The sequence below is a fragment of the Vitis riparia genome, chromosome 7 (assembly GCF_004353265.1).
Source record: "Vitis riparia cultivar Riparia Gloire de Montpellier isolate 1030 chromosome 7, EGFV_Vit.rip_1.0, whole genome shotgun sequence".
Taxonomy (NCBI): domain Eukaryota; kingdom Viridiplantae; phylum Streptophyta; class Magnoliopsida; order Vitales; family Vitaceae; genus Vitis; species Vitis riparia.
The window spans coordinates 2,327,048-2,351,420 of record NC_048437.1 but is presented as its reverse complement, the minus strand read 5'-3'; the positions used below and the strand labels follow the sequence as shown (position 1 = coordinate 2,351,420).

Sequence of the window (24,373 nt, the reverse complement as noted above, 5' to 3'; positions counted from 1 at the left end):
TTTAAAAAACAAAAAAAATGGATCCATTAGATGAGTTTTTCATTGTTAATGTACTAGTTACGAAACAATTACATCACAGGGTTGCTTAAATATGTGAAACAAAATTTGTTATATACACGGGGGAAGAAAAGTAGTGCTTTCAAGCAAAATTACATACACGATTGTTATCAACTTCAAATTCTTGAAGTTGACGCGAGGGCTACTGATTATCTTTCCCCCAGAAGAGATTCAAGAAGAGCAGCTTCTTCCTCCTGCAGAAACAGCAAAACACAAAGACAAAGCAAATAGTTATAGCTCAATTCAAAATATGGGAAGTGTTTGTGATGCATGCAAAGGCCCATTACACATACCACCAGGGCATTGAATTCAGTTTCCTCGTCTATGGCGCTTATGATGGCTGGGTCATCCAAAAGTTCCTGTCCCAAGAGCAGAACCTTGTTTTATATAAGAACTTGAGAGAAAGGTCGTTGCAAAATACAAGACATCCCAAAGTCTATCCATGCAACTCCAACATTACTCCCAACCAATATTGAGGGCAAGCATTTAACAGATGCAAACATTCGACAACTTAACCAAAATGATTATGAATAAATACAATTGTACAAGTATCAATTTCAGTTTCACTTTCAAACTTCAAATCTTGAATGAAGGGACCAAGAGAGATCAACAGAAGAACCTCAAGAGACTAGAAGTTGGTATCATAATGCATACAAGTCAGATCTGGAGTACAATTATTTGTTTTTTTGGATATATTAATGTAATAGAAGCAGGTCGTTAACCTAAATTTGAGTGGTGTCTGTCCTATGTAAAAGTTGAGAATAATAAGCTGTTTTCTTTTCCCCACCTTTCAGAAGATGAACTGATAAATTGTGAGGTGGGAACCCCACAGCTGGCAAGCGGGGTCTTTTTTCTTCCTCCCCACTCCATTCCCCCTCATCCCCCTCTTTTTTTTTATCTGAAGTCTATACTTCCCAAAGATCGAAGAAGTGTGTGCAAAGGTAGAAGAAATTCTGCTGCCAGAATATTGAAATTGACTCGGGTGCTAGAAACAAAAGGAAAGCATGAAATATAACTTGTGAAATGGAAGAGAAAAAACGAATGGATATCTAGGAATAGCACAAACTATTCTTTTAGTACGGTCATTAAGATGGATGGATTTTTAACTCTGATGCCCAAGTAAAGTGAAATGCTCCTCAATTTGATTTGATTAGAGACCTTCCATCCTTGGAAATGTTGTTAATCACTTTTTATGAATAAGCCTTTGCAAAACTATTTCAAGTGTTAAAAAGTATTTAATAACACCATAGAAACTGGGAAAAATACTAAAAGTTCAATTTTTTTTCAGATACTAATTCTGGCATGGAGGATCCAGTACTATCCAAGCCTACACACACTAAGATGAGAGGACTTTCGATTTTCATTTTTCAGGAGCAAGGGGAGGATGTGCTTGGATAATGTAAGGATGCTATGATCCATTTGTGCTTTGATATGGTGAGCTTACACATTGGTCATGTACACATATACACACATATAAGGCCTGCTGTTATCAAACTTTTCATACTAAATTTACTTGAATGGTGAGATAACAGTTTTATCTGTTCTGTATGGTAAATTTATTTAACTTGAATCCACAAAAGACACTTGACATATTTGATTACTGTTCATGTCAGTCACCCCAAATAATGGCAACCCTAGATCATAAATAAGTAATCCTCAACCAAAACCGAAATACTCAAACTCTAAAAAAAGTATTTACATAGATAGGAAAATGTTCAACTATGAACAACTGCATAAGAAAGGGCTACTCATACATTGTCAAGTCTCGGCAGGTATAAAGAAATTAAAAAAATGAATAAAATTTATTTTAAAAAAAGGGAAGAGAGAGAGAGAGGAGAGGAGAAGATAATAAACCATTTCTATTATTAAAATGAACAAGATGACTTACATCGTCTGCAATTTGTAATAGCCCATTCTGACCCTGCACAAACAAAATCGAACGTCATGGCTTCTGCTTCTAACTTGATCAATTTGAGTTCTCAAGTGAACAGAATAGTTTTTCTAGAAATTTAGTAATCTTATCATTTTCACAGGGTTTTAAAGGAACTTCCTCTTTGAATATAAGATGTAATCTGTCAAACAAACCAAATCTTGGTTTCAAAGGAAAGCAAGACTAGTTCCCACCACAATGTACAGGATAGCTAGTAATTTACCTTTACAGCAACAAAAAGGAGTGGATCAGAGGGTGTATAAATCATGTAATGTGAACCATCCTGAAACCAGAGAACTCAGGATTAAAGGGGGAGCAAAATAAAAATATCATTTAAGCTAGTAAGTGCAGCTAAAGAACTCAAGATTTAAAAGAGAGTAGAATAGAAATTATTTGATTTAGTATGTAAACATTTATTTTTGTGTGAAACATCTGTTAAAGCATTGTTGTTTACAGGATCATCAGAACCCTTTGACTCATTGATGTAACAATGTTAAAAGACTAATTAAGATAAAAGGAGTTACCATAAGTGATTGGAGAAATAAGTAAACAGAAAAAGAAAAGGTACAATCTAATGTCCAATCAAGTTTATACATTTTTGTGCACGTTGTTTGTTGCAATTTTCTATAGCACATACACACATAAGTTTAACATTAATGAAACCAAAAATCCAAAAAGGAGAATGCCCTTTGACAAATATTTTCCTAGAAAGAAAGAGATTACCACTACAAAATCAATTTCTCATGGATGTATAAAATCTCCCACAAAGGAGGTCAAATGTTTTGCTCCTCGCTTTACTACTGAATCTGCCACTAGATTAGCTAAGCGAGGAATCCAACAAAAAGAGCATTCAACCCTAAAGCTATATCAAAGATTTGGTGGATCCACATGTCTTAACTTCCATAAACCTCTTTCTTTCTTGTTCACCCAAGATATGACTACAGTCAAATCTCCCTCTACTAAAAGATTGGATAGACCTTCAGTTTTGGCTAACTTCAAGCCTTCTGACAAAGCTAAAATCTATGTCTCAATGGCTAGCCCCTCTTCAGCACGTTTTGAGAATGCTTGTACTAATGTTCCAAGATAATTTGTGTGCTCATCAAAGTTCAACTTAACAATGCCCACCGGAAAGAGCCCAACTAGGCTTCCAAAACCAGTGTGATAAGGTCAGAAAATAGCCAGCATAAAGAGTTGCCTCAAGGAAGGCTTCCAAAACCATGGTAGGAAATAGCCAGCATCTGCACCACTTACAGATAGAAAACTTTAGTAAATCCCCACAAAGTCCAAACAGCCTATGTTGTAATATTAATGCCACTGAGCAATGTAGAAAAGATGATCTACTGATTCTACACTCCCCTTACACATGATACACCAGTCTGGGTTGAGGTCCTTGTAAGGTCTCTTTTTCTATAGCAAATTGTTTATATTAACCTTCTTATTTGCGACTAGGCATGCAAAAGCCTTGATTTTTAGGAGCTTTACAGATGAAATATACAGTTAGAAAGGGACTCAAGTAGGCAAAGACAGTAAGGGCTTTAAAAAATAATTGAATAAAAACAAACCAGGGAATGTCAAGAATCATACCCTCTTATCAGGAAAAGTGCATAACAAATATGCATGGCATAAAGTTAACATAAGGTAAGTTCTTTTATTGCATGTTCCACAAGGATGTGATGGAAGTTAAGATTTCATGGCATGGAGGAGGTCGAACTCAGAATTGAAGAAACAATGCCATCTCTTTCCCGCACAACTTTATAGAGGTTTATCAACTGAACATAAAAAGGTAGATCACACTACCAACTATCATTCCATAATCGAATTTTTGAACCATCACCTACCCATATACCAAGAGAAACAAGTGAAATAAAAAAATACTGTGTAATGGCCTTTCAAGGACAATAATGTGACCACCTAACAGCAATATTAGCATCCTAACCAGTAGAGTGTAGCCCATAAATATTCAAGATGGTCTTGTGCCATAAAGTATTGCTCTCCTTAGGGAACCCCCACAACCACTTGCCTAATAGAGCCCTATCTCTCAAAGTTATCCTCCCTACACCCAAGCACCTTCACTTTTTGGTTTACACACCTGATCCCAATTTACAAGATTATATTACTTCCCTTTCCTTTGTGATCTCTCAATATTATGGCCACTTTGACTGGAGGCCTGAAAATATAAAGAAAAGGGATGTGATAGTCTCGTTGAACGGTGACATTGTGCTTAGACTAGCAAATAGCAAAGCAGATTTTAGTAGCAAAAAGAGAGAGTCATCCACAAACAAGCACTTTGAGAGGATATCTTGGTTCAACTTGAGACCAGGGCAAATCTATTCTAGTTAGTTATTTGGGGGGTCTTGACTGAATAATTTTTATTTTGTGCAGCTTTCCTCTCCACTGCTAATGCCTTCACAATGATTGTACGTAAGTTCCCTAACATCAACATATTTTGTTCCTTATCAAAGGAGTGGTATGATGAAAATGATCCAACTTACAAACTACGAAATACATAGGTCTAATAGAGAGGTCCATTGAATGATAAGCTATGAAGCTGAACCAAAATATTTGGCAGGAATGTGACAACAATGATGATGGTGAAGCAGAAAACATTAAAAGAACCATCTGGGATATAATGTGTGGCATATGATAAAGTAACTAGAAACCCCTGAACATTCCATGATACTGGTCATGCCTTTTTCTAACATAAAGAGAAAAAGCTGGTAGAAAATCAATGAATTAAGTCCTTCCCAGAACAGAAATTGCATGCACGCAAGCCCATTACAGTAAACATATATCATTTACAAACACTCCCAAGAAAGAAGAGAAGGATTTCTTTTTACATATTTAACATGAATACATAACAAAGAAATGGTTACCACATTACCAGGTGGAAGCAAGTAATTTCTACACCTTCATTTGGCAAGCCATCTATATCTTGACCATCATCTGCAAAATTGAGGACATTCTTTATAACCATTTGAACTAACACAAGAAAACCTTATGCAAGCAAGAAAAGAATGTTGATATGAGACATCAATGCACAATATTCCTTAATGTCAAAATAAATCATTTGGACGACTACTGAATATATGGCTGAGGTATTATGATAATCAGTAGGAACAAAAAATTGATGTTAAGAATTATTTGCATGGACCTTGTGATTCAATGTTTAACCAGTGATGGCAAAGAGATAGGAGCATCAGAAATAGGATTTATAACATTCAAAACATATATTTCTGTGCCCATCCTACAAATGAGCTAGCAGATCCTGCACTATAAAGGAATAGTTAGTTCTGTTAAAAACCTCATGCAGGCAATAGGATGGTTGTTCACAACCAAATAAGGTGGACCAGGGCTTCAACCTTGCAAGATGTAAGAATAGGGATGAGTAATTTTCTGACAGTTAAAAAATAAAATAAAAGATAAAAAAGGGAAAAGATAAGGAATCTTAGAGTCTCACTAAGGTCTTCTATGAGTCTCACTTAAAAAAGAAGCAATAGAGAGTCTAACTATTGAAAATTGCAAGGCATGCAAAAAACTTAGTATTATTTACTAGCCATGCATTCATTAATCTCATTTTACATCAATCATTCTTATTTATAGGCTTTAGACAATCCTAAAAACTGAATAAAACCATGCAAAAAAAACATAAATAGCCTATATAGCAACTTAGTAAGACTCTAAGGGCCTGATTAGAAAGTATTTCTATAAATTGTTTTTTGTTCTCAAAAATAAAAAAATAAAAAAAAACACTCAAAAACATGCTTAGCAACCAATGTTCTTCATGTTCTCATTGTTCTTAAAACCCCTATTTTCAGAGAAAAAATTGAAGGTGCTTTCTCTTGTTCTTTGCATTGTTCGAAGAACAAAAAAATATGATATTCTTTGTGTTCTGAAGAGCGATGTTGATGAGGATGGGCATTAGTATTAGTTGGAATTAAATTAGGATTAGCGTTTGTTGAAGTCAAATTAGGAGTAGCTAATTAGGTCATAAGACAATTAGAATTAGAGTCATAATGGATTATTACAATCCTAGTAGGCTTTGGAATGGGTTATGAATGTCATTATTTTTTTTATTTTTTTGATAAGTGAAAGTAATGTATTATGAACAAGGCGCTAAAATAGTGACTTAAGATGTACAAAAAAGAGAGACTCACCCCCCTAACAGCTGAAACAAAAACTAACCAGACAAGATATACAAAAAACAACCCCTCCCTCACTGGGAACCCACCCAATCAATGAAATCAATTAACGTCGAAGGACCATCTTTTATAAACAATTTAGACTCCCATCAAAGCAAAAATATACAAAAAAAAAAGCTTTCAACTTTTGCAAGGACAGCACACCATCATCAAAGGCAATCTTGTTCCTTGTCTTCCAAGCTGACCAAAACAAGCATAAAGGGCCCACATTCCAAACTGCTCTACGCTTCTTACCCACAAAAGCCCCTTTCCACCCTAAGAGGGTTTCCCTAACTGAGGAAGGAAACACCCAATTCACTCCAAACAATAAATAACAGCTTCCACACTTCCCTTGTTTTTCGCAATGGAGAAGAAGATGGTCAATGGACTCCTCATGCGTTTGGCACAAATAACATCTATCTGCTAAAGCTCACCCCCTCTTCTGAACTTTGTCCAAGGTTAGAACTTTTCCCTATGTCGCTTCCCAAGCAAAGAAACTTACTTTTGATTGCACACTTGAGTTCCATATTATCTTCATAGGGAAGCACCCTGATAATTCCGACTCTAAGGCTTTGTAAAGAGCCTTAACCAAAAACGTGCCTACATCTTTCAAAATAAAAAATAAAACAATTGAAACTTTCTTTTTAGAATTAGAAACTTAAACTTCATAAAGACTTATTATAATAAGAGTTTCTAACAAATAAGACTTCTAAATCCTAAAAATGAATTAAATAGAAACTTTTCAAATTCTAAATAAAACTCGGGTAACCAACTACAAGTAAACTTAAACCTAAATAACTTAATTAAGAAAAAATTTCTTCTTATTTCCTTCTATTCCTTAACTTTGTTTTCTTGAAAAGATATTGGAGATTCATCCCAATATACACCGCCTATCGTTCGGTACCTTGATTACACTTAGAAATGCCCTCGTAGAGGGAAGGATGAGCATTCAAATCTTTCTAAGAGGCTCCTCTTTAGTAACCACATATTGAATAAGTCCCAAGGAAGAACATTCTAAAGCAGAGTTTCTTCAACATTCTCACTTACGCCTATATATTAGTGAGAACTGGCAAAACTCCACTGGTTGGATTTTACTCCTTTTATGGGCTGCAAATTTCTAGTCTTTCCAATAACAAAAGAATTGAATTTATCAAACAGAGGTCACCTTATCAAGTAAACATCATATTTCTACCAAGTAGTAAAATCAGGAGTAATTGTTTAGCAGTTCTTTTCATAAAAAATGACAACATTTATAAAATATAAAAGGCAGATACGAAGAGAAACTGAAACCATGTTAATGGTTAAGGGACAATAAAATAGTTAAGAGAAGACCATTGCCTGTGCGAAAATCAAATATGTTATCTTCTGAGTAGCAAAATCCTCCCCTTGCTGTATAACAAAATCTAAACAGAGACACATGGAACTAAATAATGTCAAGGATCCTAGAACCAAGACAAAATTTCAAGCAAAGAAAACAGATAGAAACAATTACTGTTTTCATGAGTACCGACCAAAAAAACGGGTAAATTGGTACATAAGATCATACCCGCTATGTACCAGATGCATGTGTATCTTGGCAAGAGCATAAGCAGCGGCAGGAAGGATAACTTCTACCTCTTCATCACTAACCTAAAGTGTGGAAGCATATAGATTATTAAGTACATGCATTCTGAAGCTTAGTACATAAATCTCAGCGTAAAGACAGCTAAATATGTGCTGGAATTTCTAATATAAAGAAGCCAAGAGACACCTATGATGCTGGGTTTTTTTTTTCCCTCCTTTGATCTGAAATAACATATTCGTTGCATTGAATAATAAAAACAAACAAGAAATCTTTCCAAAATGTACAATTGTTGATCAAAATGTAGAAACATATACTGTTCCACAAAAGACTAAAACTATTTGAACATACCATAGGCAGGAAAAGCAATGTACACACACTATAAACCCTACACTTTGAGGGAAAAAGTCTCCAACAAAAGATATTAAGTGCTTTTCTCCTTGCTTAACCAACTAATCTACAGTGCTAGAATTTCTAATGTGAAGAAGACAAGACCCCCTCACAGAATAAAGTGATACAATCAAGTGAGAGGAGCTCTAAGGACATAAAGGGTGCTGACAATGGCAGGGGGAAGATTGAACAGATTTCAAAACAAAAATGAAACCCCTCATGAGCCATAATGCACTTGGAGGATTTTCAAGTGTCAAAAAATTTCAATGATCAATTCAAGTCTGACTCCATTCAAGGAGCAACCAAAATTTAAAAGTTGAACAGAAAAACATACAGCTGACCATCCATCAAAATTTGTACTCTTCAAGATCTGTACAGGCCTGCAGTAGAAAAACCATCACTTAGGCAAATATTTAAAGAAAAAAATATAATTAAAATTTACTTTCAGGTACATTGCATGGCTGGAAAGGAGCAACCTTACTTACGTATCAACTGGGCACAGGAGCATACACTCACGCCCCTGTGAACTTCTGAATACTCTCCTTATAACACACTCTAACGGAAAATTATTGGTAGAATCAACCTGCAAAGACACAGGCTAACAAAATAAGCACAAAGATACAGAACATAAAAGGAAGTCATTGCATCTTAACACCATTAGAATGAATTCATATGCATGAAAAGTTTATTCACAACTAGCAATATCCCTCAATCTTAAATGAGAGAATGTAAGCTTTGAAAAACCACTATCACAGTTACATTTCAAATCAGGTGCCTAATTCCTGCTCCAGACCCTCCTCTCCTCAGCCTCCATTGAGACGATCAAAATTGGCCAAGGAGCAATAAATGCTTCTTAATAATTTTCCAAACAGCTTCAAACTTCTTTTTTTTTTTTTTTAATGGGTAAATAAGAGTTTGTATTACCAATGCCTAGAAGCAGCAAAAAAAGCACACACAAAGTATACAAACAATACTCAAGAAGCTAAGCAAAAAGAAAGACAAAAAACTTTTCTCCTATCTAGATAAAAAAAAAAATCTATAAAATCAATCATGGACAAAGAATGATCCTCTAAATACACCTTACCTCAATTCACAAAAGTGTACAAAAAATAATGTTTTAAAGCTTGGTTGGACCGTTCAATGTCGTTGAACACTCTTTCATTTCTTTCGTTCCATAAGGCCCACATTAAGCAAAGGGGGCCAGCCCTCCAAGCCTTCTCCCTTCTCTTACTCACAAAAGCTCCATGTCAACCAATCAAATTCTTTTTAATTGAGGAGTGCAAGACCCACTGCACATCAAATACAGAGAAAAGCAAGCTCCATAGCATTGTAGCCTTCTTACAAAATAGGATCAAGCGGTCACTAGTTTCCTGTTCCACTTTACACAAGTAACACCTATTCAGCATATTCCAATCCCTTCTTTTGAGCTGATCAATCGTCAATATTTTGTTCCAAGACGCTTCCCAAGCAAAAAAGCTTACCCTCATCAGAGCCCAAGACCTCCAAATAATAGTCCAAGGAAAAGGGTCACTAGAGGCTCTTGTAAAGAAGCGGTAAAGCAATCTAACAGAAAAAAAAGTCATTCTTGCTATCCTTCCAGCTCAAGACATCCTCCACATCCCTATTCAAAACCAAAGGATACAGTTTCCGGAACAAGCCTTCCACCTATTCCATCTCTCAATCATTAAAGTGTCTTGAAAACAGAGGATTCCAGATACCCACCTCCTCGCCCTCCTCCCAAGCATCTAACACCCACTAATCCTTGTTGACAGCTAATCGGAATATATTAGGGAAAGCTTCTTTCAACGTTTGGTCCTCACACCACAAATCCTTCCAAAATTTGACCTTCCTTCCATTCCCTACGATAAAGCGGGATCTACAACGAATACCTTCCCATACTTTTCTAATAGCTTTCCACATCCCCACGCCATAGCCTCCCCTCACTGCTCTCAACACCACCCTCCTTCCTCTACCCCAAATTTGTCTATGATGACTTGTTTCCACAAAAAATCCCTCTCTACAACAAATCTCCGGCTTCGCTTCCCAAGCAAGGCTTTGTTTAGGGCCACAAGACTGCGAATACCCGAAAGCCTCCCTACCTCATATCAACACAAACCAAACTCCAGTTCACCAAGTGTGGTTTTTTCTCTAAGGCACCATCACCTCACAAGAAGTCTCTTTGAATCTTTTCAAGTCTTGCACACGCCTTCTGCAAAATGACAAAGAAAGACAAAAAGTAAATTGGGAGACTTGATAGAGTACTTTTTATCAAGGTAACCCTCTCCCCACCTCCCCTCCAAACTAGAGAGATATTGCCTCTTCCATAAGGACAATCTTTTTTGAATCTCTCTTCCACTACGTCCCACACCCTTGAGGATTTGAAAGGGGCACCCAAGGGAAGACCCAAATAAGACTTGTTAAAATGCCAAAGTGAGGCTTCACAACCTCTTTGCTACCCTTGATAGCAGGAGGTCTAACTCAAATTGGATGCAGAATGTGTGCCCCCTTTAATATGGATCCAGAAAATCAGATAATAGGGACCTAGTAGCTGATGGACCCAATTGGCACAACCAAGATCCATTAAAGTTCAGAATATGCACTTTCCAGGCATCTTTAACATACTCCAAAATTCTTTCCCCACTAAGAAAAAAGTTAAGCAAGCTGCAACCTTATTTAATCTCTTAACGTTCTTGCAATAAGTGGCAGATCCTATCCTCAATGGACATGTCAACTATGTGCAGGAATGGATTTGAAGTGCCAAATTCTATAAATTTATTTACATATGTAAAAAGGAAAACATCCCCATGCACCAATCATAACAGTGAAGTAAAAATGTCACCAGAAATAGAAGGAAGCCCCGTTCTGTTATTGAATCCCACTTTACCCACCACCACTTAGTTATGACACTTCATTAGCATAATTTTAGCAAACTCTATTGTTATTTTTTTGGTTGGAAATTCCCTGTTTCTAATGAAGAATGAAGGCCTTTGGACCAAGCCAGAAGGAAACAACTTCAAAAACAGGTATTTGAAGTGAATTTGGAATTCTGAGAACCAAGACTGGAGAAGCCACTATGTCTGGGATGGGCTAGCAGACCCAAGCTAACACATGTAATTGCATTCAAATGAGATGGGCTCACATGTCGAGGTCCAATCCAAAACTTCACTTAGGCTTTTCTTTTTTTCATTTTTCAATTTTCTGCATCAAATATAAATATTAAATGTCTCAAATTTAAAGCAGCTGGAGATTTTTCTATAACCACCACTGTTACTGCTTGCAGCCAGATCTGCACCTGCAGTTTGGGCCATTTTTTTCTTCTTCTTGTTCTTCTTTTTGATAAGATTGGGCCATTTCCATATGTTGTGCACCAAATAAAGGGCAGCCTCCTGCACACCAAAAATCACATACAAACTAGCAGTCTCTCTTTCCCTCTCAGTTCTGTCATATTTCTTTCGAGCATTAACAAGGTCAAAGTTTCCAACTTGAGTACACAAGATATGGATCGATCCTGGAGAATGACTGCCAAAGATACATGATGCATGGTGCTATGGAGGCAAAATCACTTCTTAAGAACAGTTGGTTTAATTCCATGGCCTGGCATTCCGATAAGCTTCATGGATAAACATTTAGTTAGTTAAACCATTCTCATTCATTCTGTTAACCTACATGTTACTTGTTAAGCACAACTATCTGACTGTTTATAAGTTGTATGCTTCCTGTATGCTTTGGGTTGGCCTTTGGGTGCCCTTTTTTAATATATAGAATTTCTGTGCTTTTACCTACCAAAAAAAAAGTTATCTGACTGTTTATAAGCCTCTAATGCATCAACCAGATGTGAAAATGGCCTTCCTAAAAGAAAATGTAGAGGAGAACATATATACACATGAACATGACGATGCCTAGTTTCTAATCTAGAATAGTAAAATTCCTCTGGGTATGAAACAAGCCCTGGCCCAGGGGACAAGAGGTTTAATAAGGCACTGGTAGGGTAGCAAATGGGTCTATGGCTAATAAATCCAATAGTTGTGAATACAGTAGATTCAATACAAAAGTACTGTATTTATCTTTGTTTATGTACATGATTTGTCAATAATGGGAACTAATGAGAACCTGGAAAATTAACCAAGGACTTTTTACACATGAAATATCTAGAGGAGGCCGCTGTAATTTTAGGGAATAAAAATATGCATAATACAGAAATATTTGGATTGCCACGGTCTCAATATACTGAGAACATACTCAGATTTCTAATTATTTTGGATATGAATCTATAAAGATACCATTTGTTTAAGGATGTCCTTAAAAGATAAATAAAGGGCGAGTGTCAGTCAAATTCAATGTGCAAAAAATTATTGGCATTCTAATCTTTCTCATGAGTGCAGTTTCCTGGACACCACATATGTTATAAGTAGATTAAGTAGATAATACACATAATCCTGAAAATGAACAGTGGATTGCAGTAACCCATTTATTTTTTATTTTTTTATAAGTAAAGAAAAGAAATTGTATTAAAAAGAGCCACTAAAAAAGCAGCCCAATAAATACAAGAAAGATACACTCACCCCCTTAATAGTTGAAACAAAAAATTGTCCAAGAGGATATACAATAGACAACCCCTTCTTCAAAGGGAACCCACCCAATCAATGAAATCTATTAACGTCAAAGGACCATCATTTATAAACAACTTAGTCTCCGACCATAATAAGTACACAAAAGAACCTTTTAACCTTTGGATGGACAACACATCGTCTCCAAATGCAATTATATTTCTTGCCTTCCAAACTGTCCAAAAAATGCATAAGGGGCCCGTTCTCCAAACTTTCTTGCGTTTCTTACCCATGAAAGACTCATTCCAACTCAAGAGGGTTTCCCTAACCGAAGAAGGGACCACCCACAAAACTCCAAAAAGAGAAAAGAACATCTCCCACAAAGCGAAAGTCTTTACACAATGGAGAAGTAAGTGATTTATGGCTTCCTCATTTGAATGAAAAAGATAACACCTATTTGCTAAAGCCCAACCCCTCTTCTGAATTTGGTCCAAAGTTTAATTTTTCTCCACGAGGCCTCCCAAGCAAAGAAACTTATTTTTTGCTGCACACAGGAATTCCAAATGATCTTCATTGGGAAGTAAACTAAAGATTCCAACTCTAAGGCTTTATAGAGAGACTTTACAACTTTACAGAGAATTTACCACTCTTCGTTGGCAGCCACAACACCCTATCCTCCTTCATCCAAATTCACTCTTTTCCCACCCAGTCATAACAAAAGTCTCTCCACCTCCCAATCATTGAAAGGTCTAGTAAAACGAGGACTCTAGCTCCCCCCACCTTTTGAGACATTCCAAACATCCTTCACCCAAGCCTCTTTAGAAACAGTTAAGGCAAATAAAGAGGGGAAGGAATCACAAAAAGGAGTGTCCCCACACCACTTATCCCTCCAAAAACTCACCCTCTACCCATTACCCACCACAAAGGAAAGCCTACTGCTAACAAGGTGCCAAAGCTTCCTAATTACTTTCCACAACCCCACACCATATCCCTCCCTTACTTCGGAAGAACACCAGCCACATTGTTCCTCTCCATACTTCCCCTTTATCACTTGATTCCAAAATGCCTCTCTCTCACTCACAAAACACCAGCTCCATTTGAGAATATTAAGACTCTTAACCCCCAAGCCCCCTTTTATTTTATCTGAACAAGCGGTCGTCCACCTTGCCAAATGAGGTTTACGCTCAAGAGCCCCACTAACCCATAAAAAATCCTTCTAAATTTGCTCTAGCCTCAATCTCACTGACCTTCATAAGTGGAGGATAGACATGAAGTAAACAGGCAAACTCGGCAAGGTGCTTTAAATCAAGGTAATTCTCCCACCCTTAGAGATGTATTGTCGCTTCCACATAATCAATCTCTTACAGAACCTCCCCTCAACTCCATCCCAAGCTGCCACAAACTTGAAAGAAGCACCCAACAACATCCCCAAGTAAGCAGAAGGTAAACTTTCCACCTTACAACCAAGTTCCGAAGCCAAATCCTCCACACTCTCCACTCTTCCCATTGGGATCAACTCGCTTCTGTCCAAGTTAACTCTCAACCCTGAAATAGCCTCAAACCACAAAAGCAGTCAGCATAAAAAAGTCATCTGGTCCTAGGATGCCTCACAAAATACTAAGGTATTGTCTGCAAATAGCAAATGAGAAACCTTAACCCCTTCACCCCCTCTTTCCCTCACTTGGCAAGCTGATAGAAAACCTCCTCCTACAACTCTCTTCAAAAGGCAACTTCGAGCTTCCATCGCAATCACAAACAAATAAGGAGAAAAGGAGTCTTCTTGCCTTAAATCCCTAGAGCTTTGGAATAAACCAGAAGGGGTTCCATTAACCAAGACTGAAAAACTGGCAATAGATATGCACCACTTAATCCACCTTATCCATTTCTCCCCAAAACCCATCTTTTCCAAGACCGAAAGCCAGAAGGACTAATCCACATGATCATAAGCCTTCTTCGTATCAAATTTGCATAGAACCGCTCCCCCATCGAATCAATGGCTTCATTGGCAACCAAAACTGCATCCAATATTTGTCTACCCCCCACAAGCGCATGTTGGGCCTTGGAAATCACCTTAGCTACCACTATTTTAGTCTATTTGCCAGCACCTTGGCCAACCATTTGTACAATCCTCCCACAAAGCTAATAGGCCTAAAGTCCCTCAAGTCTTCTGCTCCCCCTTTCTTCGAAATCAACACTTAAGAAAGTTGCATTCAAACTCCTCACAAAACAACCATGTTCATGAAATTCCCGAGAAAAACTCATCACCTCATCTTTCACAAACTCCCAAGAGGACTACAAGAATGCCAAAGAGAACCGATCCGGACCTAAAGCTTTGTCCTCACTAAAACTTGAAAGAGCACCAAAAACCTTCTCCTCAAAAAAAGGTTTTTCCAGCCCTACCACCTCTTGATCTTCTAACCTTTCAAAAGACAGACCACTTATGCTAGGCTTCCAATCACCAATGGCAGAAAGCAGAATCTAGAACACTCTTCCCACTTCTTTAATCTCACTCTCCTCAGTGAACCACGTTCCATTTATTTTGACTCTAGCCATTTGGTTCCTCCTTCTACGAGCATTAGCTATCATGTGGAAAATTTTCGTATTTCTATCCCCCTCCTTCAGCCACACTTCCCTTGATTTCTGTTTCCATGAAATTTCTTCAAAAAGGACCCATTTTTTATAATTTTCCCTTGCTTCCTTCCTTACATCCAACTCTTCAAGAGAAAATGTGCAATAACTCTCCTCTCTGTCCCAAAAACTCCCCAAATTCAAAGCCAAAGCCTTCTGCACTTTTATCTTACCAAAAACATCCCTATTCCAATTTCTCAAGATAGGTTTCAGTGCTTTCAACTTGTCAACCATAATGAAACTAGCCGACCCACTAAAATTGAACCCCTCCCACCAAGTCTTCAGAATAGTCTTGAACCCCTCCTCGTTTAGCCACATATTTTCAAATCAGAAAGGTGTAGGACCTCTCCTCAACCCTCCCCCATCAAGAAGAATAGGAAAGTGGTTAGATACCGGTCTAGGAAGAACACACTAAACAACCCCATAAAAATGACCTTCCCAATCCTCTAAAACAAGGAAACGATCAATTCTCGACTTGGACTAGTTATTCAGGCCACCACTCCAAGTAAAGGGACTTCCCTACAGAGGCAAGTCCCTTAATTCTAAATCCTCTATCACCTATGAAAATCTCCTCACGGCAGAGGACAACCTTCCACCTCTACAACACTCTGAAGGGAATCTAATCATATTAAAATTGTTTGCCACATACCAAGGATCACTCCACAGACCTCTAATAACCCCTAGCTCACCCCAAAAACTTTCTCTATCCTTCTTCAGAGTGGATCCATATACCCTTGTAAAACTCCAACAAAAATCATCCTCACAGTTCTTAAAACAACATAAAATAAAAAATTCCCCACTTCCATCTCTAGCATAACACTTTGTTGTCCCAAAACACCACAACCCCACCCGCCGCTCCCCTCAAATTCACAGCCCCCCATTCTAGACATCTCCCCACCCCCATAGTAGGAATAGTAGGACTACTTGGACTATTTAGTGGGAAAGGAATGCCAAGATTTTAGAGGATAGATAGAGGACTCTAGAAGCAATTTGACACTTGCTTTAGTTTTCTTCTTCCCTTTGAACTTTTACTATTGAAGCTTTTACAGATACCCCTTTGAGCCTCATCATGCTTGAAGGAAGCACGGACACTCTTTTTGATTTAATAAAGCCCAGTGCGCAAAACCATGAGGTTGATTAAGGAAACGTTTCTTGATGGTTACCACCTTTAATAGGTTTTATTAAGCTAAATTCTGATAGAAGTTCTTTAGGTAACCCATAGTAGCTAAGGATTGAACAGTTATTCAAGGACCAGTTTGATATAATGGTAAAAGCATTCTTTAAATTTTTACATTAGAGTTTAGCCATTAAGGCAAAAATTCTAGCCCTTTTGGAGGGTTGGTTGCAGGTGACAACTTTAAACCTATGACTTCTCCAATCTCTTAGTTAAAGGAGATTATGCTATTGTTACATCATGAATGACTTAAAAAAAAAAAAAGGATCATGGAAGTTTGATGGGTGGTTGCACCATGGTGTGCTCCTTCTACTCGATTTCTCGCTAAGGCAATTATTCATTAGATGAGTTAGCAAAGCATGAAGAAAGACATTTTGGTTTATGAAATCTTTGACCTATATAAAGTATAATGAGCATTGTCCTAACATTTTAACCCAAGCACATAGATTAGTCAAACTCTATAAGTGTGTAAGTGTAGATTCCTTCCTATGCGAGCTTAGTTAACTCTACAAAGCATTCATGAAAATCTAGAAGGAATTTAAGATTACTAGAGTAATTAAAAACCTCACATAAAGGTGCTAGGTTCAAGATTATACACCTATACTTAACATTGATATGTCAAAAATGTATGTGTTGATGCGCTCCACCATTTTTTTTTATAGGTAAAGAAAATTCATTAAGAGCCAAAAGGCTAGAGAAAGGGTATACACGTAGCATACCAAGTACAAATCAGCAAAAAACAAAAGGACAAACAAGCCTGACCCTTACTTGGTGGCTAGCCAGTCAACAAAATCTATCAAAGACAAAGTGTGTTCCTCTATGTATACCCTAACCCAATTCACAAAAGTGTACAAAAAAATGGATTTAATATCTTGATCGTTCCTCTCAATATCGTCGAAAGCCCTTCTATTCCTTTCTTTCCAAATGGTCCACATTAGGCAGAGGAAGGCAGCTCTCCAAGCTTTCTCCCTTTTCTTGCCCACAAAAGAACCATGTCAACCCAGGAGGTTTCTTTTCACAGAGGAGTGCATCACCCATTGCACCCCAAAAAGGGAGAAGATCAGAAGTCATAACATTCTAGCTTTTTCGCAGAACAGAAGAAGGTGATCTGTGGTTTCCTCCTCTTGTTTACACAAAAAACATCTGTTGGGAATGCTCCAACCAAATCTCTTCAGGCGGTCAGTGGTGAGTAGCCTGTTCCAAGCCGCCTCCCACCCAAAGAAACTAGCCCTAATTGGAACCCAAGGCATCCAAATAGTTCTAGCCGGGAAGGGGGGCTTGGTGTCCCTTGAAAGTGAACTATAAAAAGACTTGACAGAAAAGGTCCCATTCTTGTTCTCTTTCCACCGGAATAAGTCCTCCACACCTCTTCTAATGGTCAAAGGATGAAGCTTACATAATAAGCTTTCTACTTCTCCCACCTCCCAATCATTAAGGTGTCTGTTAAAACGAAGTCCCCAGCTTCCCCCAACTTCGTCTTCCTCCCAAGCCTCAGCTACCCAGCCTTCTTTGTTGACGGAAAGATTAAACAAGATGGGGAAAGCTTCTTCCAAAGCTTGATTTCCGCACCACAAGTCCTTCCAAATTTCACTCTAGTGCCATCCCCTATGGTGAAGCGGGAATGAGAACGAAAGTTCTCCCAACCATTTCTGATAGCCTTCCAAACCCCCACGCCATAGCGGTCTCTTACTCCTTTGGAGCACCAACCCCCCTCTTGGAGGTCATACTTACTAGAGATAATTTGCTTCCAAAGGGACTCATTCTCATTTGCTAATCTCCACAACCACTTCCCAAGAAGGGCTTTATTAAAAGTAGATAGACTGCGAATGCCCAGGCCTCCTTTCTTTTTAGTAGCACAAATAGCATTCCAACTCACCAAGTGGGGTTTATTCTCTAAGGCACCACCGCCCCATAAGAAATCCCTTTGGATCTTTTCAAGTCTTGCGCACACTTTCTTGGGAATCACAAAGAGGGAAAGGAAATAGGTTGGGAGACTAGAGAGAGTGCTTTTTAGCAAGGTAAGGCCGCCACCTTTGGAGAGGTATTGCCTTTTCCAGAGAGACAACCTTTTCCTGAATCTTTCTTCCACTGCATCCCACACCCTAGTAGATTTGTAAGGGGCTCCAAGGGGAAGACCCAAGTAGGAGGTAGGTAAACTCCCTATCTTACATCCCAAGACCGACGCAAAAGTCTCCATAGGAATGCCTTCCCCCACTGGGATGGCCTCCGTTTTGCTCAGATTGACTTTTAATCCTGAAATCACCTCAAACCACATGAAGGTCCAGCTAAGATATTGCAACTGATCTACCTCGGCGTCATAGAAGATTAAGGTGTCATCGGCAAACAAGAGATGGGACACAAGCAGCCCCTCTCTTCCTCTTCCTCCCACTCTGAAACCAGAAATAAAGCCCCCATTTCTTGCACAAGACAGCAATTGGCTAAGGGCTTCCATGGCAAAAAGGAATAGATAGGGGGATAGAGGGTCGCCTTGTCTCAATCCCCTAGAGCTACGAAAGAAGCCCGTGGGGCTTCCATTGATGAGGATTGAGAAGGTAGCCGTAGAGCAGCACCAATTCATCCACTTTATCCATCTATGCCCAAATCCCATCTTAGACATCACATCCATGAGAAAGTCCCACTTGACATGGTCAAAAGCCTTCTCAATGTCCATCTTGAGAAGGAGGCCCGGGTTGTTGCCTTTCAATCTAGAATCAAGGGCTTCATTAGCGATGAGAACAGCGTCCAAAATCTGTCTCCCATGAACGAAAGCATGCTGTGAATCAGAAATCACCTCCCCCATCACTGATTTTAGTCTATTGGCAAGGACTTTGGCAAGCAATTTGTACACTCCCTACTAGGCTGATTGGTCTGAAATCTCTTAGGTCTTCGGCCCCCTCCTTCTTAGGAATGAGCAAAAGGAACGTGGAATTTAAGCTTCTTTGGAAAGTCCCATGGAGGTAGAACTCTCTAAAGAGGCCCAAAATCTTTGGTTTAACAACATCCCAACAAAACAACCAGAAAGCCATTGTGAAACCATCCGGGTTTGGGGCTTTGTCACCACAGAAGCTGCTTAGGGCTGCAAAAATTTCTTCCTCTGAAAACATAACTTCTAGGCTGCTGGCCAAACCTTCTCCCAGCTCCTTGAAGTTAAGGCCATTAATACTAGGCCTCCAATCCCCTGAATCTGAGAGTAAGGCCTGGTAGGCCCTACATACACCTTCTTTTATATCTTCCAAGGAAGAGAGATTCACACCATTCACTTTTATCTTAGACATGAAGTTCCTTCTTGCCTTAGCATTGGCCATTTTGTGGAAATATTTGGTGTTTTTATCGCCTTCTTTTAACCAGATTTCTCTTGACTTTTGTCTCCAAGAAGTTTCTTCCAGCAGAGCCCATTTCTTATAGTCCTCAAGAGCCATGTTTTTGGCCTCCACGTCTCCAGGAGACAGAAGGTTCTCATTCTCCTTGGCCTTCCATCGCTGCAGGCGAGAGAAGGCCTCTGCTCTATTAAAAGAAACGTTGTCTACCACCTCTTTGTTCCAGATTTTAAGGTCCTTCTTAAGAGCTTTGAGCTTCTCAGCGATGCAATGGCTACTATAGCCTTCGACTGAATAGCCATTCCACCAGCTTCTTACTAGATCTTTGAAACCATCTAATTTCAGCCACATATTTTCGAAACGGAAGGGGCTTTTGCCTGACGAGAATCCACCAGCTTCTAGAACTATGGGGCTGTGATCAGAGACCAAGCGAGGGAGAGCAGATTGAGTGATGGCAGAGAAGTGGTCCTCCCAAGGATCTGAGATCAGAAAACGATCCAATCTAGAGGCAGCTTGAAAGTTCAAACCCCCTATCCAAGTGAAACGACCTCCAGCCAGTGGGAAATCCCTCAGCCCCAGCTCCTCAATCACCTCAGTAAATCTCCTCATTTCCGTTGTGAGTCTAGGGGCATTTCTTCTTTCCTCTGGAAATCTTACAGCATTAAAGTCCCCCCCTATGCACCAGGGGTCTTCCCAGCGGCCACGGATGGCTCCAAGCTCCTCCCAAAAATCTTCCTTTTCACTACCTATCACTAGCCCATAAACTCCAGAGAAAATCCAAGAGAATCCATCAGCGCAGTTTCTAAAGCGAACAGAGATGGAGTACCCCCCTCTTTCTATCTCTAACTTCTCCAAGACTCTGTTATCCCAGAAGAGAAGGAGACCTCCTGCCGCACCCCTAGCATCCACTGAAGCCCAATTGAGAAATCTTCCTACTCCCACACTTTTAACCAATTGCGGAGAAACTTCTTTCACCTTCGTCTCCAAGAGGCAAACCAAATCTGGTTTTTGATTCCTCACCACTCCCTTAATCAGATTTCTTTTTGCACAATCATTAATCCCTCGGACGTTCCAACAGAGAATTTTAATTCTCATTAATCAACTGGAATCAAATCCCAGGAGCTATGACCGGATCTTTTGGTTATTCCGGATGTCTCCCCATAACTAACAGAGCATTCCAATCTTTTTAACTCTCTTTCAAAGCGGGTGGTGCAAGATTTTTTCTTCTTCCTTCTCTTGCAGAGGGAATTATTTCCAGTCCTCAGCTTCAGTTTCTTAAGCAAGGCAAGAATTTCTACTTCATGCCCTTCAACAGGCATTCCCAATACACTACTAAAATGAAAAAGCTTGGAGAGCTCCTCATCTGACCATCCTTCTTCGCATGGATGAGCAACCGACAAGTCTCTCTGCTTTGCCACGTCAATTTCCGGATCAGAGCTCGGTGCTTCCGTCAGAACCACTGTCGACCCATCTCTGAGCATCATGGACAGAGGGCTATGCAAGGGATGGTTAGTTTTTTACTTTAAAATTTCTCCTGTTCCTAATGAAAGCCTTTGTCCCACATTGGAAGAAAACAACTTCCAAAACCAAGTGTAGGTAGATTTGAACTCCTTCGAGAACCAAGCCTAAGAAGCCCACCATGCTTAGAAGGCCAGGTCCAAGCTAATACATTACACACACGAGAAAGAGTGAACTCAAATGTCAAGATGGAGGCAAGAAATTTCTTTTTCAAGCTTTTCCTTCGCATTTTCTGCATCAAAAGTAAACATTAGTTGTTCTTAATGGATTAGCTTCTTCTTCCTCTAAATGTCACCATTACCTTGCACAAGTCAGATTTGAAGCCTCCCACTAGGGCTATATTTCCATTTTCTGTGTGTTAACGCATAGTTAGCCATTCCTAACCTAAGCATCGTACAAATTGCCTTCAATGGCATAACAAAATCACACTTTCTCTCCCATTCTTAGTTCTCCCATATTTCTTTCCACCCATTCTCCATTACTTTGCAAATTGCTATATCTTTCAAAAGGATATCCAAAGAGTTTCTTTATCATTCATCTTTGTGATCTTGACAAATTTAAATCTATGATCTTGAATGCACCAATATCTGGAACCTAACTGCCACCAAATCCAGGAGTGTGAACGTGTGATCACTCAACCTGTTTTACCACATCATAGTATAGGGAGAAATCACTTCTTAATGATAATGGATACAAATCCTGTACTAGAAGTTTGACAAATTTAATTTTTTTTATAGGTAAATTTTTGTCCCCATTGGAACTTGAACCTAAAACCTCCCACAAACCCTCCCCATTCCTTTACCACTTGAGCCAGGCCTCAAGGGCTTACAAATTTAATCTGTTAAGAATGACTCCAAGAGCCCTACATTTCAATTTAACCACAATTATTTCCTTCCTATAAGTAATGCTTCTCCATACTTTATCTTAGTTCTTGCAAACTATGTTCTAAAAAACCACATGCTTCAAGAGAAAATAGTCACTGAACATATAACCATATTTCTCCACTTACTTTTTTCATTAACCCCAAGAGTTGGCTAATAAAATTATCATATAAAAACCCATGTTTTCTCATCGAACTACTAGAGATTTTTTTGCACTATCCCATTGCTATCACTCAGAAGGTTATTTTCCTTTTTCTCAGTTCTCAGTTCTCAAATTTTCTCCTATTATATGTTTTCCTCTTTTTTTTCTTCAACACTTTATTTTGGCTAATTCTAATTGCAAACAAGTGTTGTCCCCATCCAGAAAGGGTAATGCTACAAGTAATTATCAAGATTGCATCAAAAGCAATATTGGCTTTTGTATTTCTATAAAATCACACATATGGCATTGGGCCTATTTGGAGAAGCAATTCAGAGAAGAGTATCATGAGATTTAGCTTTTCTCATATCATAACATAGATAAATAAATGTTAAATAATGAAAAACAATTCTTTTAATTGCTTCTCCGAGTAAAAACAATGACATGATTTTAACATCTCAAAAAATTGGCGGGCGATCATTTTTTGTGCCTATTTGGAGAAGCCGTATGGAGAACCATTTCCTCTTGCTTAATATTTTTTCACATAGATGGTATGACCTTCAAAGTTACGAGCATTACGCTATTCAAACAAATAGGAGTGCAAATCAAACCTGATGCATACAACAAAAACCTACTAATAAATAACCTCAAATCAACCAACGAAGCTTTCAACAGAAACTACAAACAGACAAAATAAATAAAAGGGGCTTACAATGGTAGCAATTCTCTTAGGCGAAACCATCACAACCCTCCCATGATCATCCAAGATGAAGCCCGCCGGCGGCTTCGGCAGCCGCAGAGGCTGGTACGGCACTGAATTCGATTCCGAACCCGATAACCCATCTTCAATTTCCACATCCTTCACTGCCAAACCCCTCGAACTACCACCACCAACACCACCACCACCACCACCACCACCACCGCGCTTAGTCTTCCTTTTCTTCTTACTGGGCGCTTCGCTGGGCTGTTTCGCAGCGCTGCAGCGCGCAAGACGGAGCTCTTGTAATGATGAAATTCTAGGGTTTTGAGTGGAGATAAAGGCGGGGTTTGATAGTGAGAGCAAAGGAGATGGACGAGGTTTGAAGAGGTTGTGAATGGAGGAGAGGTATGAGGGTGTGGCAGTGGTGGAGAACGAACAGAGGGCCATTTCTGTATTGCTTTGCTGCGGCTTTTGCTTCGTTTGAAGTTTCCAGATTTGAGCTCTCCGTTGCTTTCGCAGCGCGGTCTGTGGGTTTGGGGTTTTAGATATTTGTGTGCGCGCTCGTTTTTTTTCCTCTATCGGTTTTCTCGCTAATGCGGTAGTTCAACCCCTTACCTCGTATTTATATATATATATATATATATATATATATCAGCTAAAAAATAATTACATTTAGTTAATAAAATATAATTTTTTAATATTTTATGAAATATAATTCCAAAAAAAAAAATTTTGTGTTAAATTAAAAATAAATTCATATTCACAAATAAACATTAACATATTTAATAATAAATTCATATTTACTTATCCGTGAATAATTTTCTATGAATAGTGGAGAATTAAATAATATCGATACTATTGTAAATTTATGATTATTTATTTATATAATATTAATACTTAGTCTTTTATAATATTAATAATAAATAATTTTTATATTATCTCATGTCTTCACATAATATTAATTAATCTTAGTATATATATATATATATATATATATATATATATATATGTATTTTTGTATTTTTTTTATTTATTCTCATAATATTAATACTTACTATCATAAATCTCTCAGTGGATTAAGCCTACAAAGGAGAAACACTTTTTAAGTCTTATATAAAGCTTGAAGGCATGTTGTTGGTAATAAGAGGTTTTTTTTTATTTTTATAGGGCTATATTCAAAGTTAAACCTTCATGTGTTTTCACTGATGTGTTAAGAGCACCATTCTTAGAATTTGCTAATCTAAAATAATGGTTGAAACTTTGATTCCCTAAAAAGATAAGCATTACTTAAAAAACTTGCACCTTATCTTAATTTTCTCCACATACCCACTCTCTTTTGTTTAAGGATTGTGG

The 24,373-nt window shown here is 38.3% G+C and overlaps 1 protein-coding gene across 2 annotated transcripts; it reads right to left on the bottom strand.

Moving 5' to 3' along the window:
* Nucleotides 1-18: 18 nt before the first annotated feature.
* Nucleotides 19-23,605, bottom strand: LOC117918696. 2 transcript variants are annotated; one of them, XM_034835526.1, is made up of 10 exons: nt 23,033-23,605; nt 8,602-8,714; nt 8,451-8,496; nt 7,712-7,794; nt 7,504-7,568; nt 4,869-4,930; nt 2,211-2,270; nt 1,946-1,978; nt 351-416; nt 19-251 (listed from the first exon to the last, which is right to left on the bottom strand). In XM_034835526.1, exons 1-10 carry the CDS (start codon nt 23,465-23,467, stop codon nt 207-209), a joined length of 1,008 nt encoding a protein of 335 aa, XP_034691417.1. In that variant the 5' UTR covers nt 23,468-23,605; the 3' UTR covers nt 19-206. The 2 variants fall into 2 exon arrangements, with proteins under 2 accessions (XP_034691417.1, XP_034691418.1); XM_034835527.1 differs by having other exon boundaries at nt 8,602-8,699.
* Nucleotides 23,606-24,373: the final 768 nt, after the last annotated feature.

What these genes read in the sequence shown, in the direction of transcription:
- LOC117918696 (XM_034835526.1), bottom strand. Translation starts at nt 23,467, where the DNA reads ATGGCCCTCTGTTCGTTCTCCACCACTGCCACACCCTCATACCTCTCC. An exon ending in ATTTTGATGGATGGTCAGCT is followed by an intron (nt 7,795 to 8,450) that starts GTATGTTTTTCT and finishes TCCACACTTTAG; the next exon opens with GTTAGTGATGAAGAGGTAGA. An exon ending in CTGAATTCAATGCCCTGGTG is followed by an intron (nt 252 to 350) that starts GTATGTGTAATG and finishes CTGTTTCTGCAG; the next exon opens with GAGGAAGAAGCTGCTCTTCT.